Source organism: Ostrea edulis, chromosome 3, assembly GCF_947568905.1.
Source record: "Ostrea edulis chromosome 3, xbOstEdul1.1, whole genome shotgun sequence".
Classification (NCBI taxonomy): Eukaryota; Metazoa; Mollusca; class Bivalvia; order Ostreida; family Ostreidae; genus Ostrea; species Ostrea edulis.
This window is the reverse complement of record NC_079166.1, coordinates 40,257,606-40,272,615: the sequence shown is the minus strand read 5'-3', so window position 1 is coordinate 40,272,615 and position 15,010 is coordinate 40,257,606. Positions and strand designations below refer to the sequence as shown.

At 36.3% G+C, this 15,010-nt stretch overlaps 1 protein-coding gene across 1 annotated transcript; it reads left to right on the top strand.

Annotated features, from left to right (window-relative positions):
• On the top strand, positions 1–10,991 carry LOC125673165 (monomeric sarcosine oxidase-like). Its single transcript, XM_048909582.2, has 9 exons — positions 1–185; positions 1,734–1,803; positions 3,985–4,041; positions 4,331–4,462; positions 5,645–5,858; positions 8,616–8,782; positions 8,948–9,134; positions 10,111–10,250; positions 10,386–10,991. The coding sequence occupies exons 1-9, from the start codon at positions 86–88 to the stop codon at positions 10,564–10,566; spliced, it is 1,248 nt and encodes a 415-aa protein (XP_048765539.1). The 5' UTR covers positions 1–85; the 3' UTR covers positions 10,567–10,991.
• Positions 10,992–15,010: the final 4,019 nt, after the last annotated feature.

Genomic DNA, 15,010 nt, shown 5'->3' with positions numbered 1-15,010 from the left:
ACTCTGAAGGCCACCTGTCGGTAGTCTGACCTCTTTCTGATAAGCGTGAATGATCAGGGAAACATAAACACGGTGATTGTTACACATGGCGGATAGGGAACGTCGGACGTACGGGTACATTGTAGTGGGCTGTGGCGGTGTGGGGAGTGCTGCCCTCTACTGGCTGTCGAAGAGGGTGGGATCAGGTAACAAATCTGATAATTGTTAAAGCTTCCTGAGGCTGGACAACTTTTCGATGAATGCCTCACGCTCTATACACGATAGTACTACAGTTTGGGTTGAATGTTTGGGTCTGCATGTACCTTACAAAAATGGCTCGAAATGTTGCACATTCTAACATTTCACTTTTTCTGTCAAACATGCACATCATATTCATAAGATTATGGTAAATCACCCCATTAAAGAAGGCATGTCATTTTTCGTTTTCTTTGTGTGTATTTTAAGAGACTATGAGGTTTTGTTTTTGTACAAAGATATGAGACGTAAACACTTGTGAATTTGGAATGAGCCAGACGACATTGATTTGTGAATTTGGAATGAGCCAGACGACATTGATTTTGACCCTTTTAGTAAAATTCGACATATAGTGTTTTATACATACCTTATCATAAGTGCAGTAGAATCTTTATAATAATTGTACCATAAAATCTAGTGGAAAAAAAATTCTAATTCAACAAGCATAATGATAAAAACTTCCACGATGATTATTTCCTAATTATTTGTGACAAGATTTAAAAGGGACACTAGTTTCCAAAGTCATGCTTGCCGATTGGTACCAAACAAACTTAAACAGCTTTACATTATGTATACATAAAAATCAGTCCAGCAGTGACATATTAAAATTTATACATCCTGCAAGCCTTTGTGGTTTTGACATGAAGTTTCTTTTGTTGATATACAAACAATGTCCGAAACATATGGAGGGAAATAAATCAAAGCGGGAAAATGTTGCATAATTTTCACAAAATTTGATGAAATGTCCCACTTTAAAAAAATCTATCTTCATTTTCATAATATTCCTGCATTTTAAACATTGTTCAAAATTTCCAAAAGTTTTTACTTCCCCGTTGACAGCTACGTGTAATGTCCCTTTAGAGATTTTTTTAACACCTTGAAGTTTTGTGTTCCTATGTAAATGTTTAAAGTCAAGTTCATTGGACGTGTATCTTTGGGAATCTTCAGTTAAAGGTTAAAAATTCATGTGCTAGATTATGGTGGATGAAAAATACAACGTAACATATTTCTTATACTGTAAAATAGATAATTAATGTATATACGTACCTGTATCATATCGATCTGATGATGTACATTAAGCCCATAGGTCATATCATATTCGTTTAGCTCTTCACACGTTGAATAACCTTTTCTTGCAAATCAAATTTTACATAACGTATATGTAAGTCCCATTCGAGAAATTTAGGGCCTAACCTTTTCTTGTGCCAACTCTTACAGTCACACGAGACCTCCCCTTTTAAGGTCAAACCCGAAAAACCCGTGATTTTCACATCTAATCGCTTGCTACTGTACCAACTTGTTAGACGTCTTGGGTTTGAGACGACGCTGGGATCGAGGATCGACCCGCCCCTTCCGCTTGCAAGCTGAACCCGCCCGTTCCGGTTACAAGCTGAACGCCCAAAACACCAAACTACCGCGTACATGTAGAAACTGATCACGTATCATATTAATTTGATGTATATTATCAAGCATTAATTGTATTATATGTATATTTATAGATGTGTTGGGGTTGGAGCAGTTCAAATTAGGTCACGATAATGGAGGTTCCCAAGATCACTCGCGGATTATGTAAGTTTTATTATCTATAATCTTATCTAAGGTTCCTTCAGGATGTACATGTAATACTTTAAAATATGTAATATGGAAAAATTGAATATAATCACTTTTTGCTCATTTCTTGACTGCCATTTTCCAACTGAAAAAAAAAACCAAACTTTCTTTACGACTTGTTTTTGGAATGTACACAAACTAAACACAAGACGTCTTTAATTTTTTGTTTAATTCCAATATGATATAAATTTAATCAAGATAAAACCTCAAGAGAGCTCTCCTGATCAAACTGTGTCTGTTTTCTGGCGGCGGTGGTGTTGTCGGCATTTTAAACTTTTCGAACTTTTATCTTCTCCAGCACAATTGAACCAATTTCAATCAAACTTGGCATAGGTATCCTTGGGTGAAGGGGATTCAAGTTTGTTCAAACGAAGAACTGTCTACAGAAATCATCTTCTCAAAAACTTCTGGGTCAGAAAAGATGAAACGTATGTGAAAGTTTCCTGACATAATGAAGATTCAAGTTTTTTCCTAGAGCACCGTGGGGCTACGACAGAGGATTAACGTTTTATATGGGGATCTATAGGGAACAACTTGAAAAATCTTCTTTTCAAGAACAGCAGGATCATGCATATGATTAGTCACACATGTACCTGGTATTAACATGCAGCTCGAAGGAGCTCTATTGACCACTTGTTGTACAGCGTCTGTTTGTCTGTTCGTAACCTAGCTGAAGATCGGTAGCTCTCAAGTAAAATATTTGGACAGACCATAGAGCTACAGATCCATCCCTTATAAAAACCTGCGATTTGTGGCACAGAAAAATCTGCGCACGGTTGAGACCTTTATCGCTGAATTCGTGCACTGCCGTCAGAAAAATTCAATATCAAACAATTCCTTAAGCATTTCCCCACTACATCTGTGTCCAAACTTTCCTTCAAACCCAGGGTAACCGAAAACACAGAGCTTCAAATGATTTCGTTTATTGACGAAGCCATGTTAGGTACAGGTAGCCAGTCACATCGAACCTGGTTCATTTCCATATTTATACTCTATGAAACAATAATTGTAGCAGCCCTGGTCAGTTTATCAATTAAGTTCAAAGACTGATGATGAAGGGTTGTCGTTTATTCATCAACGTAAGAACTGAAACATACAAATGATGCATAATGTATACACATTGTTATGAGACAAAATAAATTGACAAATCATCACACTTGACTAGTAAAGTTATAAACATTTAGAATAATATTGACTAGAAAAAATTACATTCACATTCAATTAATTGACGTGACTTAGAGAAAACTGCATAATTCCATACTGAAATTCTACAAGTACTCTTCAAATCATGTATAAACTGGACAAAGGGAGATAACTCTAATTTGTAAGTAATCAAAATTCTCTGCATAGACTTAATGCTCAATACTTCAGTATTTGTGTTCTATAATATGTTCATTAATTCGTTATATAATAGTAAAACGTTTGCAAAATAGATGCACAAAGCTACATAATGAAGTACAGCAATCTCATGGACGATTAAAAATACACGTCACACATTGCGCGCCATGTGTAAAAGACACGGTACTACAGAACATGTAGGCCTAATATCTGATCTTACATTAACAATAAACTCATATAATAAGATATCAAATTACGTTGTTCTCTCTCTGACCAAACTGCTAGGAAATTATGACTGATGTAAACACAAAGTGGATCACGCACGTTATCTGTGCTACGTTATGTGTTACGTTATCTGTACGTTAAACAATGCATATGCTCGACAATGCGTAACTAAAACACTGAAACAGAACCGTTAAAAATGAACAGTTCCGGAATGTACAATTCTACTGCATGCTAATACATGTAGTAAATGCAATTATTCTGACATTAAACAAAATGAAAAAACAAAAATTTAGGCAAAAAATTGCTGATATTTACAATAATGTCTGTATGAACTAATAGGCCTATCCCTACAAATGCAAACGTTGAATAGAATTATCATTAGCACTGACATTATTTCCAGCATATACAGAGTTTCTGATACAGTTTTGACACCAAATTCTATTCAATATTGGATTTCAGTGATCTCGTTATCTTTATATGTAACTTTCGGATATGATTATGAATTGAAAGTAGATAGACATATGAGATCACCTCAGTATCCAGGTAAGCGCGCTAACTCGTTCTTGTCTACTTCAGACGTCTGGCCTACCACGATGACATGTACACCAGATTGACTCCTGATACCTACAGAGCGTAAGCGAATTCTGACAATGCATGAGAAACGAATTAACTCAGATTTACTGATAGACCATGTGAGAAACGCATTGACTCAGATTTACTAATAGACCATGTGAAAAATTATTGCAAACTTTAAAATTTGTTTCCTCAAATCATGTAAACACGATAATCATCATTTCAGAGCATTATAAAGTTTTTACAAGAAAAATATTCACATCAGAGTGATAAATAATGTACAATTCAATGAATATTGGACAGGTCTTCAACTAATCCAAATCCCCGATTGAATGTTCTTTTACAATAGATGGGAGGAGGTTGAGAGGGAGTCAGGGGTGCAGCTTGTCTACAAAACGGGAGGAGTAAATTTGGCCAGGAGGGACGAGATGGGGAACATAATCGACAAGTATGCTGAGGCGATGAGCGCCAACAATATCAGGTGAACATGTACTTAAAAACATGTTTGTGACGTCATTCTTTTGCTCTTAGAGTCCTACATTTCTAAAACTGGACTGGTTCTAGTCCAATATTATTGCGATGAGTCCGATATTATTGCATTGGGTCCAATATTAATGCTAATATTGGACTCGTTAGAAAATTACTTGACTCATTTAGGTCACATCAATGTATACAACAGGAATAAAAAGGAGCACACATAAAAGAGATGTATATTTAAAAAAGCAAGTGTAAGAACTGCTAAAATAAGAAATATCACAAAGATGGTGAAGCTTTGAAAACGCCTGTAACCAAACAGGAATCTAAGATTAATCCTTTAACTTCTTTTAAATACAGTAATAGCGATAATTTTTCCAGGAATTCCAATTAAAATACACCCTCGTATAAATCCAGAATCCGGTGGAAGGAGAAAAAGTGTAGGGACTGGTTAAAATTCCCGCGATAATTTTCACGGAATATTCAATTCCTACCAAGTATACATCTGAATTATTCCACTAAAGACGTTGCAATTTCGGAATCCGGAGAATTGGGAAACGGTATTTTCTCAGGAAATTTTGCCAAACCGTCTCCTATGAATCCATCCTCTTCGATACGGTCCTAAACATCTGCCAAACCCTTTTAACGCACATGCGTATGTTTATCATAATGATAAGTACAATATTAGTGGGGTTCAATCATGATATTTTCATTTTAAAAAACTATAAACACCTGTTTTAAAGCAATGCTATCCCTTAAAACACCCCATCTTTCAGGATTTGCCAAATAAATCAATCAACCTACCGCGACACGGGGCCACCGCCGCGAACAGTTAGCACGGTTATAAAAACACCGAAAGTAATATGGGAACAATATAAATGTATCATGATTGTAAAAGCTCCCAATGTAATAAGAAAACCACCCAACATGATTATGTAGTATCTAACATAATAGATCATCCTTGTCTTGTACCCCTTACTTATTATTCAGTCCGTAACATGTAAGGAACCAAATTCAAACAGTTTTTGTTATGATAATGGGTCTATTGAGAATAAAGACACGGCGGACTGTGTGGAATTCGTCATTGCTGTAGCCCGTCATACTTTAGTTTATGTTTTGGATGCTATCTAACTCGTAAATAGGAAGAAAGGAAACAATATCATTGATCATTGTTAACATGGATTGATAGATACCAAAGACTGACTGGCAAAGAACTTCACGCCAAATTCCCGCAGTTTGAGACTTCTGACGAATACACGGCTATCTACGAACCAATGGCTGGGCTTGTGGACGCGGCGATGGGCAACGCAGTTCATGTGCAACTGGCATATGCACATGGTGCTACAGTAATAGAGAACTGCCCTGTCCAGAGACTTGAAAAAATACAAGATGGTTCGATAAAAGTAAAATATTTTATATTTTTAAATGTATCTTATCAATATTTTAAGGATGTTTTCTATTGCAAAAGAATTGGAAGTAATTCACAAATGATTGATACAAATACCTGCTGATTTTTTTATGGGGAGGTATTGATGACGGTGCTACTGTTAGGGCCAGCGTAGAAGAGTGCAACACCGGTTGCGGAACGTATTTCTCCGTGCATCTAAAGAATCTGCCGGTTCAAAACAGGCCGTGCAGGAAATTACATGTCTTTGCATTGCAGAGTACGGGACAATACAAATACAATCATTTATGTTTTGAACACATAGAAATCTTGTATTTTTGTCTGCTTACCTTTTAAATTAGTCGTACTGTATCTACTTTTTCTATTTCCGTTTCGTAGTTTTATACAACTTGAAGACTTTTCGTTCATTATAGTTTACAGTTTAGTATGGAAAAACATCTGTTGTTATTTTCTTTCGTTTACAGAAACTATGGTTTTCAACAACAAAAATCTTTGATTCGTTTGGCAGTGTTTAAAACCAGACAACATGTAATTCTTTAATCCACCGAATTTTAACTTGAAAAGACCAACCGTGGAATTATGAAAGCACGAAAATTATAATGTTTATTCAACCAGTGAATATGATAATGAAACCATCGGACATAATTACGGAAGCAACAAATGCAATAAAGAAACTATCGAATACACTTTTGAAAGTCCCAAACGCAGTTATAAAGTACAGAGAATACAGAAATTAACCATCGACAATAAAAATAAATCCACTGAATAATATTATCGAAATGCTGAAAGTAACTATAAAAGTGCTGAAATTAATTGTAACAACAACGAACAAGGCTATTTATGAAAGTACCGAATGTACGTGTAATAAAGAAATCATGTAACACTACAAGGAAATCACTGAATGTAATAAGTGAACAATTGTAGCATGATTATAGTTTGTTTGTTTTACCTTCGGTTTAGTTTTCACTCCTATAGAGATGTCATCCGTACCACAGATTTAGACCTACGCTTGGTGCTCAGGGCGGTAACAACGAGGGTTCCTTAACGTGTCTACGCCTACCACGACGGAACCTGCGGATGAGACCGTCAAAAACAAAAGCCCCGTGTCACAGCAGGAGTGGCACGATAAAGACCCCTCCCTGCTCAATGGCCATAAGCGCCAAGCATAGACCTAAATTTTGCAGCCCTTCACCGGCAATGGTGACGTCTCCATATGAGTGAAAAATTCTCTAGAGAATCGTTAAACAATATTCAATCAATCAACCTACAGCGACACAGGGTCTCCGCCGCAATCGGTTAACGTTAGAACGATTATAAAAAGCACTGAGTGTAATATGGGAACAATATACATGTATCATGATTGTAAAAGCTCCCAATGTAATAAAGCACAATCAATCAATCCAACATGATTATGAAAGCACCGAGGGTAATAACGGAACACCGAACATAAATATGTCATTCTTGACGTATCAAGCGTGCATGCTTTTGTGCGTGTATTCTATCGTATCGGGTTTTGCGTTTATCAGGTTTACCGTTTTGAAATTTCTATCGTATTTTGCATTTATCAGGTCTATCGCCTATGGTGTCTTATATCATGAAATTTGTTTACCGTTTAACTTCGTAAGCTATCGGACTTATACTGTAAATCTAATCTAAAAATTACATTATTTCAAAAAGCTTTATTTGTTTCATATAAAAAGTAATTTTTCCGAATCGAGGAAAGACGGTACAAGAACAGTTGCTTGTTTGTCGAGAGGGGGGTGAAACTCCATCAAAATACCATTGCAAGTCGTCTGGGGATTTATGACTTCTTGAAGCGATGGTTTGTCTAGGAAACTGAGGACAGTAAATCTCACAGCAGTGAAATCATTTCATCTGAAGTTCATGAACAGTTGATTATCTAGAAACAAAGATTTGTGATTAACTTTAATAGAGAGAGAGTGAGTTTCGACGTGGAAAAAAAATCATTAAGGTGCAATGTTTACAATATTGATTTAACAAGAGAGTTCCCTTCCGATTAATTGTACATGTATGCATACTAATAGCAAGTAAATTAAATAAATTTTCGGGACGACCAGTCGCTTTCTCAGGACAAATGAAAAAGTTTTACCCACAGGAAAACGAAGAGAAGGGCAGACACGGACCCCTGGTTTTTACTGGTTGACTCGCCTTAATTTAATATGTTTAGTGCTAAATATGATGTTAGGTACGACACTTCTGTATTTCGCTTCAGCCTTGAGTTTTCTAATTGTACCATTAGTGTATTGTTTCGGATTCTTTCACGAAATGATGTCTTCTAAAACAGTCATTCATTCAAGTCCCTGATTGATTGACTCGCTTTAATCTAATTTTGTTTAGTGTTAAATATAATTTGACGAACGACTTATCTTACCAGGCCCACGGCGGGGGGTGGGGGGTGGGTGGATGACCTGTCAGTAGGGAATGTTTACTCCTCCTGTACATCTGATCCCACCTCTTGTATCCGTGTTTCCCCTTCTCTTCATTTTTATTCTTAATGAGATTTTATTTTGTTTATCATGAGGAAGGAAAAGGTCGTCCCGAAAATTTATTCGTGGTTGGTCATACATGCATTAGTGCTCTCTCTCTCTTTCTCTCTCTCTCCACGACCATTTGGTGAAATCTCAGATAACCTATATGGCAATGATGTAACGATGAAGCACCATCAAAAGAGTTTATGTCTAGAATTTCAGAAACAACATGTAATAATATGTGAACCTTAATAACTCCCCATCAGGTTTATACTCCGAAAGGAGTATTCTATTGCCGGAAGTTGATCGTGTCGGCAGGTGCCTGGCTGAACCATGTGTTGGGTTCTATAGGACTCCAAATCCCCGTCTACGTCACACAGGAACAAGTGACCTATTTTGCTACACCGCATGTTAAGGAATTTACAAAAGAAAAGTATGGTTCCTTTTAAAACCTTTTTCTGAATACAATTATTTTTAAAAAAGTTTTTAATGGTGTTATTTTTTACATAGAGAGAATAAACTTGATACATTGTAATTATCTTTAGAGCGTTACATGTGATACAACTCAGTCTGAAAATTCCTTTAATCAATTCTGCAGGTACCCGATATGGATTTATCACTCGCCTAAATACGACTTTTACGGTCTTCCAATGCACGGTAATTCCGGAAGTAAAATTGGTGTTGATGCAGGTGGACCCGTGGTAACAGCTGATACCCGGAACTTCAATCCAGATCCGGTCAGAGAGCAGGCCTGTATTGAGCACCTGAAAAAGACAATCCCCAGGGTGATTATAAGATACCTTGACATTACTTATTCAAACTCAGAACATAAAATTCAAAGATGTAGTGAACCAAAAAAGATCAAAAGTTTTTTTTTTTTACTATTATGCTATTTTATATTATCTACAATTTTGCCCGAACTCTGTACATAGTGTTATTTCTAACGTGGCAGTTCTCGATCGAAATTCTATCTCTTCGATAATTAGTTCACATGCCTGTATTGCTATGTGCATGTATTGCTATGTAAGACAATCTGGAACATGCAGGGCATGTTAATCAAATATATGCATCCAATCGAAAGAAGGTCTGATATAACCTTAACTTTTGCAGAATTCAAACACACCGTGACGAGTGAACGTCACACGGATCGCAATGCACAATTAACAATTACAAAACAGGACATAACGAATTAACCCCATCCCCTACACACCATTTGCTGTTTATGACCTTAATGTTGACCTTTGGATTGAGGCAGAGATGTCGAATGTTACTCTTTATCTGATGTCTTCAACATGATTCCAATTAAACACGAGTTTAATTTAGAGTGATTTTTTGGTATAGACATAAGATTCCACGATTTCACATCTCCTTGATATACAAGAGAAATAGCTCTCCGCCAAGGAATTGACGTACACACTGGAATCATAACACCACTTCAACAAAATCGGGTCCACATGACAAGCTTTTCCCACACCACAATATTACTACACAACGGACTCTACTGTGCAGTTATTATTACAGTCTACTCCACTTATATAGAAGTCGCTTATATTGAACTATCTCTTATATCGAAGTAGAAATAAATCCCCAATAACTTCATTATATAGTTTAACATCGGTTATACATGTATTGAACTTTGGATATAATGAACAATTAAGTTGGTTTCCCGAATTTCAGTATATCTGGCTTTGACTTTAATGTCTTACGAGGGAATAGTAATGGATCCATCCCCAAATAACTGTTACTTTTCACTATTTTTAGTCACTGGGACCCCTGATGTACACTAAGACCTGTCTATACACCATGCCCCCAGACCGCCATTTTGTTGTCGACACCTGTGGGAAAAGAGTAAACGGTTACGACAACGTTATATTGTGTTGTGGAGCAGGACATTGTTACAAGTATTATATGTTAAACATTTTAACCGATAGTAATGTTGTTCTTTAAAGCAAATAGTGATTTTGTGAAAAGTATCTAAATGTTACCCTTCCAAAAGCTTGTTGTATATGTAAATTGATATGTATCGGTTTTTGCAGGTTTGCCAGTCTGTTGGGGAGAATACTAAGTGAACTGGCTATTGACGGAAAATCTCGGTACGACATATCAAAATTCAACATTGACCGACCCGCACTGACTGACCCCGACTGGAAACCGCAGCTGTATATGGGAACAGGTGGAAAAGTACCAACTAAGGAATCTGTCAACTCCAAACTTTAAATACGTCCATCAGTCAATAATCATTCAATGTTGTCAACTCCAAACTATAAATACACCCAGCAGTCAATAACATTTAATGTTGATTTTAGTTTATAACTATGTAAACTGTGATAGCGACATGTTATGCTAATGCCGCAACATAATCGAATTAATCAATTACCTAGTTTGTAGGAAAACCTATGCTACTGACGGATAGCAGTTGTTACGACTCTATATTTGTAGGATACGGAGAAGTAGGAATGTTAGTATCACAATGCACTCAGACAATCCCAACTGATTAAGATTGAGATCAAGTATTTTCATATCCATTCATGCATACAATGTAGATGCTATATAATTATATATAATTCTTAGATGATGAAAGGAAAACATTGTAACTACATGTAGTGTATGTAAAATTAATAAACAGCATAATGATAGCTACATTACCCTGTTTGTATGTTGTTTTCTGTTCCATTTGAAAAATAAATTCACTCATATAGACACCACGAACTTTAAAGGAAAAGCCAACCCAATTTTTTTTACAGGATAAATGATAGAATTAATTACATGTATATGATAAACATTTGCCATACTATTCTGTTGATATACGGCCTAGATAAGCTTCAGTACTAATTTGAAAATGTTAAAAATTGAAATTCCCCCTATTTATAGAGACTGCCATGATGTGGAACTCTTTTGTATTCAAGACTACAAAAATCAAGAAGTTTGACGTTACACCGTCTATTCCGGTTTTGATGAGATTCTAAGGTCATCAAAGATGTGCATGTGGTAGATTTTACGAATACATTGTAAATAGGTTGATGCCTTCTTGTCAAGCAGTTAATTACACTAATGCGAAGGGGAGATGTGAAAAAAGGTTGTTTTTTTTTCCAAATCCTGACCCATCCAAGTCATCTGAATAGAAAATACAATGTAAACTGTGGATCCATCATTTGCGTAATGACAAGTTGAGGTTCGAGACATTTGTATGAAGAAACGTGTACCGTCTGCCTGGTCTGCGACTTCTTTTTAATGTCTTCTTGCGAAAGAACGGGCTCAAATCTATACGGCTCCAAACTTAACTGTTCGTGACTTGTCATGTTTACAGTGCTGCTAATGAACTAAACAGGAACTGACGGTGTGACGTCATAAATTAAACTTCAATAGCCACTCTCTTAGCGGCGGGTAATTTAAAATATATGATAGATCAATATTGATTTAATTGTTAAGCAAGAATTTTTGTTGTTAAAGACTGTCATTTACGATATCAGTAAGTAATACTTTATTCATAAAAGCAACAATGTGGTTGGAGTTGCCTTTCCCTCTAAGTGAAGTGCTACATGTACAATATCTGCATGACGTTGAAGACCGTAGCAGCGAAGGTCCTACCGCGAAACGGGATCTCCATTTTCAAAAAGGTGACGAAAACGAACAGTCATCAATCTCGTAATTCCCACAAAGAATACAAAATTAAGATTAGGGCAAACACGGACCCCTGGACACACCAAAGGTGGGACCAGGTGCCTAGGAGGAGTAAACATTCATACACCCGTCGTGAGCCCTATATCTTCATCAGGCCAAAAGAGTAATCTGTAGCCAAAATCAGAATGTAAAGAACAGCCCAACAATTGGTATGACACGCGTCTGGCAACATTTGACCAATGGTCAGTTGTATTTGTAAGTTAGATCGTTGCAACGACCATATAAATTACGAAATACTGGCTTTAAACGAAACTGTTGAAACCCCTGTAACATCAACTTATTTGTCAATAGCCTGTCTCGATTTAAAAACTGATCATACGTAGAACATGCTACTGCGTATCGAATCAGTTGAGAGACATAAATACCCAATGCAGGTGACAATGGAATACTTTAAAATAAATATGGGAAATTGACTCTGGAGAATCTGAAGTCATCCCGTTTGTCATGAAGTTGAGTTGTTAGTTAGCCGTTAACATTATATGTTCAATAAGATATCCAATGAGGAAGCAGATGTAGACGACTCTGTGATGTATTCCATTAATTCGAGTTCGTAGGTGTACGTAAATTATATCGAATTAGCAAATGATTGGAAATTAATATTATTAATAGACAAACCGTCGATATATCTAAATGTCGAGTTCCTCAGTACCCCCTTGCTTGTCGTAAGAGGGACTAAATGGGGCGGTCCTTCGGATGAGACCGCAAAAACCGAGGTCCCGTGTCACAGCAGGAATGGCACGATAAAGATCCTTCCCTGCTCAATGGCCATAAGCGCCGAGCATAGGCCTAAATTTTGCAGCGCTTCACCAGCAGTAGTGACATCTCCATGTGAGTGCAATATTCTCTTTAAATAATAATCAATCAATCAATAAATGTCGAGTTGGAGAACACAGCAAGGGATTTTAAAAGCTTTGGAATAAATTCTGCCTCGTAAGAATAATAAAACAGGTCGGCTAATAAAGGAACGCAATTCGTGTTCATGAGAATTCTAACAGACTGTTGGAAAGCCCGATCATCAAAGACTACGAAGAATATTATCAACGAGGAACTCCAGCATATTTTTGATATCAACTTCAGAGTACTTGTGCGTAGAATCAGATTGGTCTTTAACAAAGACATTTTTTGGATGAATGATCACAAGATATGAAAAATTTCCTTTTCCCATTTTTATTGAGGAAGCAACTGATTACGATATCAAAAAGCCTAGTGTTTAATTTAACGTGACGAATGGTCGTGTAAAGTGTTGAAAAGTCATACGTTTTGATGTTGCTGATTTGAGAAATGTTTTGTGATTTCAAATTTACTAACAGTTCATTAAAATTGTTAGAATTTACAATTGATTTTCGCCGCTTCTGACATATGTTGTGGCATGATACGTTTAAAGTTTCCCCCTCCACACAAGTTAATATTTTCGCAAGGAGCAAAGATAGGGTTTGGTAGAACATTTACTGGATCCAGTAATATGAAGATTTGAGGAAACAATGTTACAAGAAATTTTATTAGACCAAACCCAGGTTTTTAAATTGATAACTTTACTTAGTGTCAAAAATACTAAAAGAACTGATTAATTTGGGATTTGTTTTTACAATATGCAACCAAACTACAAAACTCTCATATTGTGTGATAGTTTTTGCATTGTTTATCTGAATATTATTGTTGTCTCCTCACTCTCCTTTGTATACGTATTAATAATTGTCCTTAAGTTTATCCAATGAGACTGTGACTCACGGAAATAAAGAATCTGTACTTCTCATGTTGGGTGTTTAGTAAAGGAACAGTCACCATAACTACATATGTTGTACGGAATCGGGACCTCTCCGCTGCGAACTGAGCGCCCAAGCCTCTCCAGCCTATCTCGATTAGTGATCGCTACATATATACAGTAGAGTTAATTTTCATATTGTTGGTTAATTGGTTACACATGTATACTAACTAGGCTAATATGAGGTGGTATATTCCAAGGATACAATCACAAAACTGTATATTCAGTTTATATAGCCTGATTCGAAAAATTGAAATGTTCGTTGATTTCAATGTATAATTTTTGAATGCATTAAAACCAACCGATTCCGTTTTCTTTAAAAACAATAATAATGATAAAACTGTTTCGCTAGCAATGCAATTTCAGCTTTAAAAAGATACATCTTGATTTTTTCTGTCGGTATAGCACACCTTTGACCTCTAGCTTCTTACACCTGTCTACCGCTGCTTAAAATAAACCAATCACAGAAATCGCCGATACACACATGTCCACCTTCACTTGTTACCTTCTCATTAATCACAGTGATTGACGTACCCGACTCTCCTGACCCATTGATTGACGTGTTACAGATGCAACGGAAGTGGTTATTAGTTAAAATTCCGTATAATCTATCGGCGTTTATCAGTTGATGGCATCCATTAAACGAGAGCGGAGGATGTTTGGATGCGTGTTCTTTGCCTTACACTGATGGGAATAACAAATATCATTTAGAGTTTTATTTCTGGGTTTAACGCAAAAATAAAGAACGCGGATTTTAAAGAGCTTTTTTGGGTTACCAAATTGTATCCGTTATCAATTGTTTCCTGTGAAACTATTCATCCCATTTTGCAGTAAAAACATAAATTTTATTTATTGTTTTTTAATTATTCCTTTCTATAAAATAGTTTGCTTCAAACCCAGCTGGTAAATAAACAATGTTTACTGAAAGACAATGCATTTCAAGAAGCAGTTCATGTCGTGGTCAGTGTTTCTGTAGAACCATTGTCCGAAATACTGACATTCTTGTTTCCTCAATCAACAGAAAATTCTTCACGATCGGGATCACAAATAGTCGGAGTCGCGATGAAACCAACATGTTTCCAATTGAGCATTACTGCAGTAATTAACAACGGTCTCATTTTACCGCACAGTGCTCGCCAAGAACTTCTCCTTGAAACGAATATATTTGACTAGACTCTTTGAACTTTTAAAAGATAGGAACCACTCGAATTTCATAGG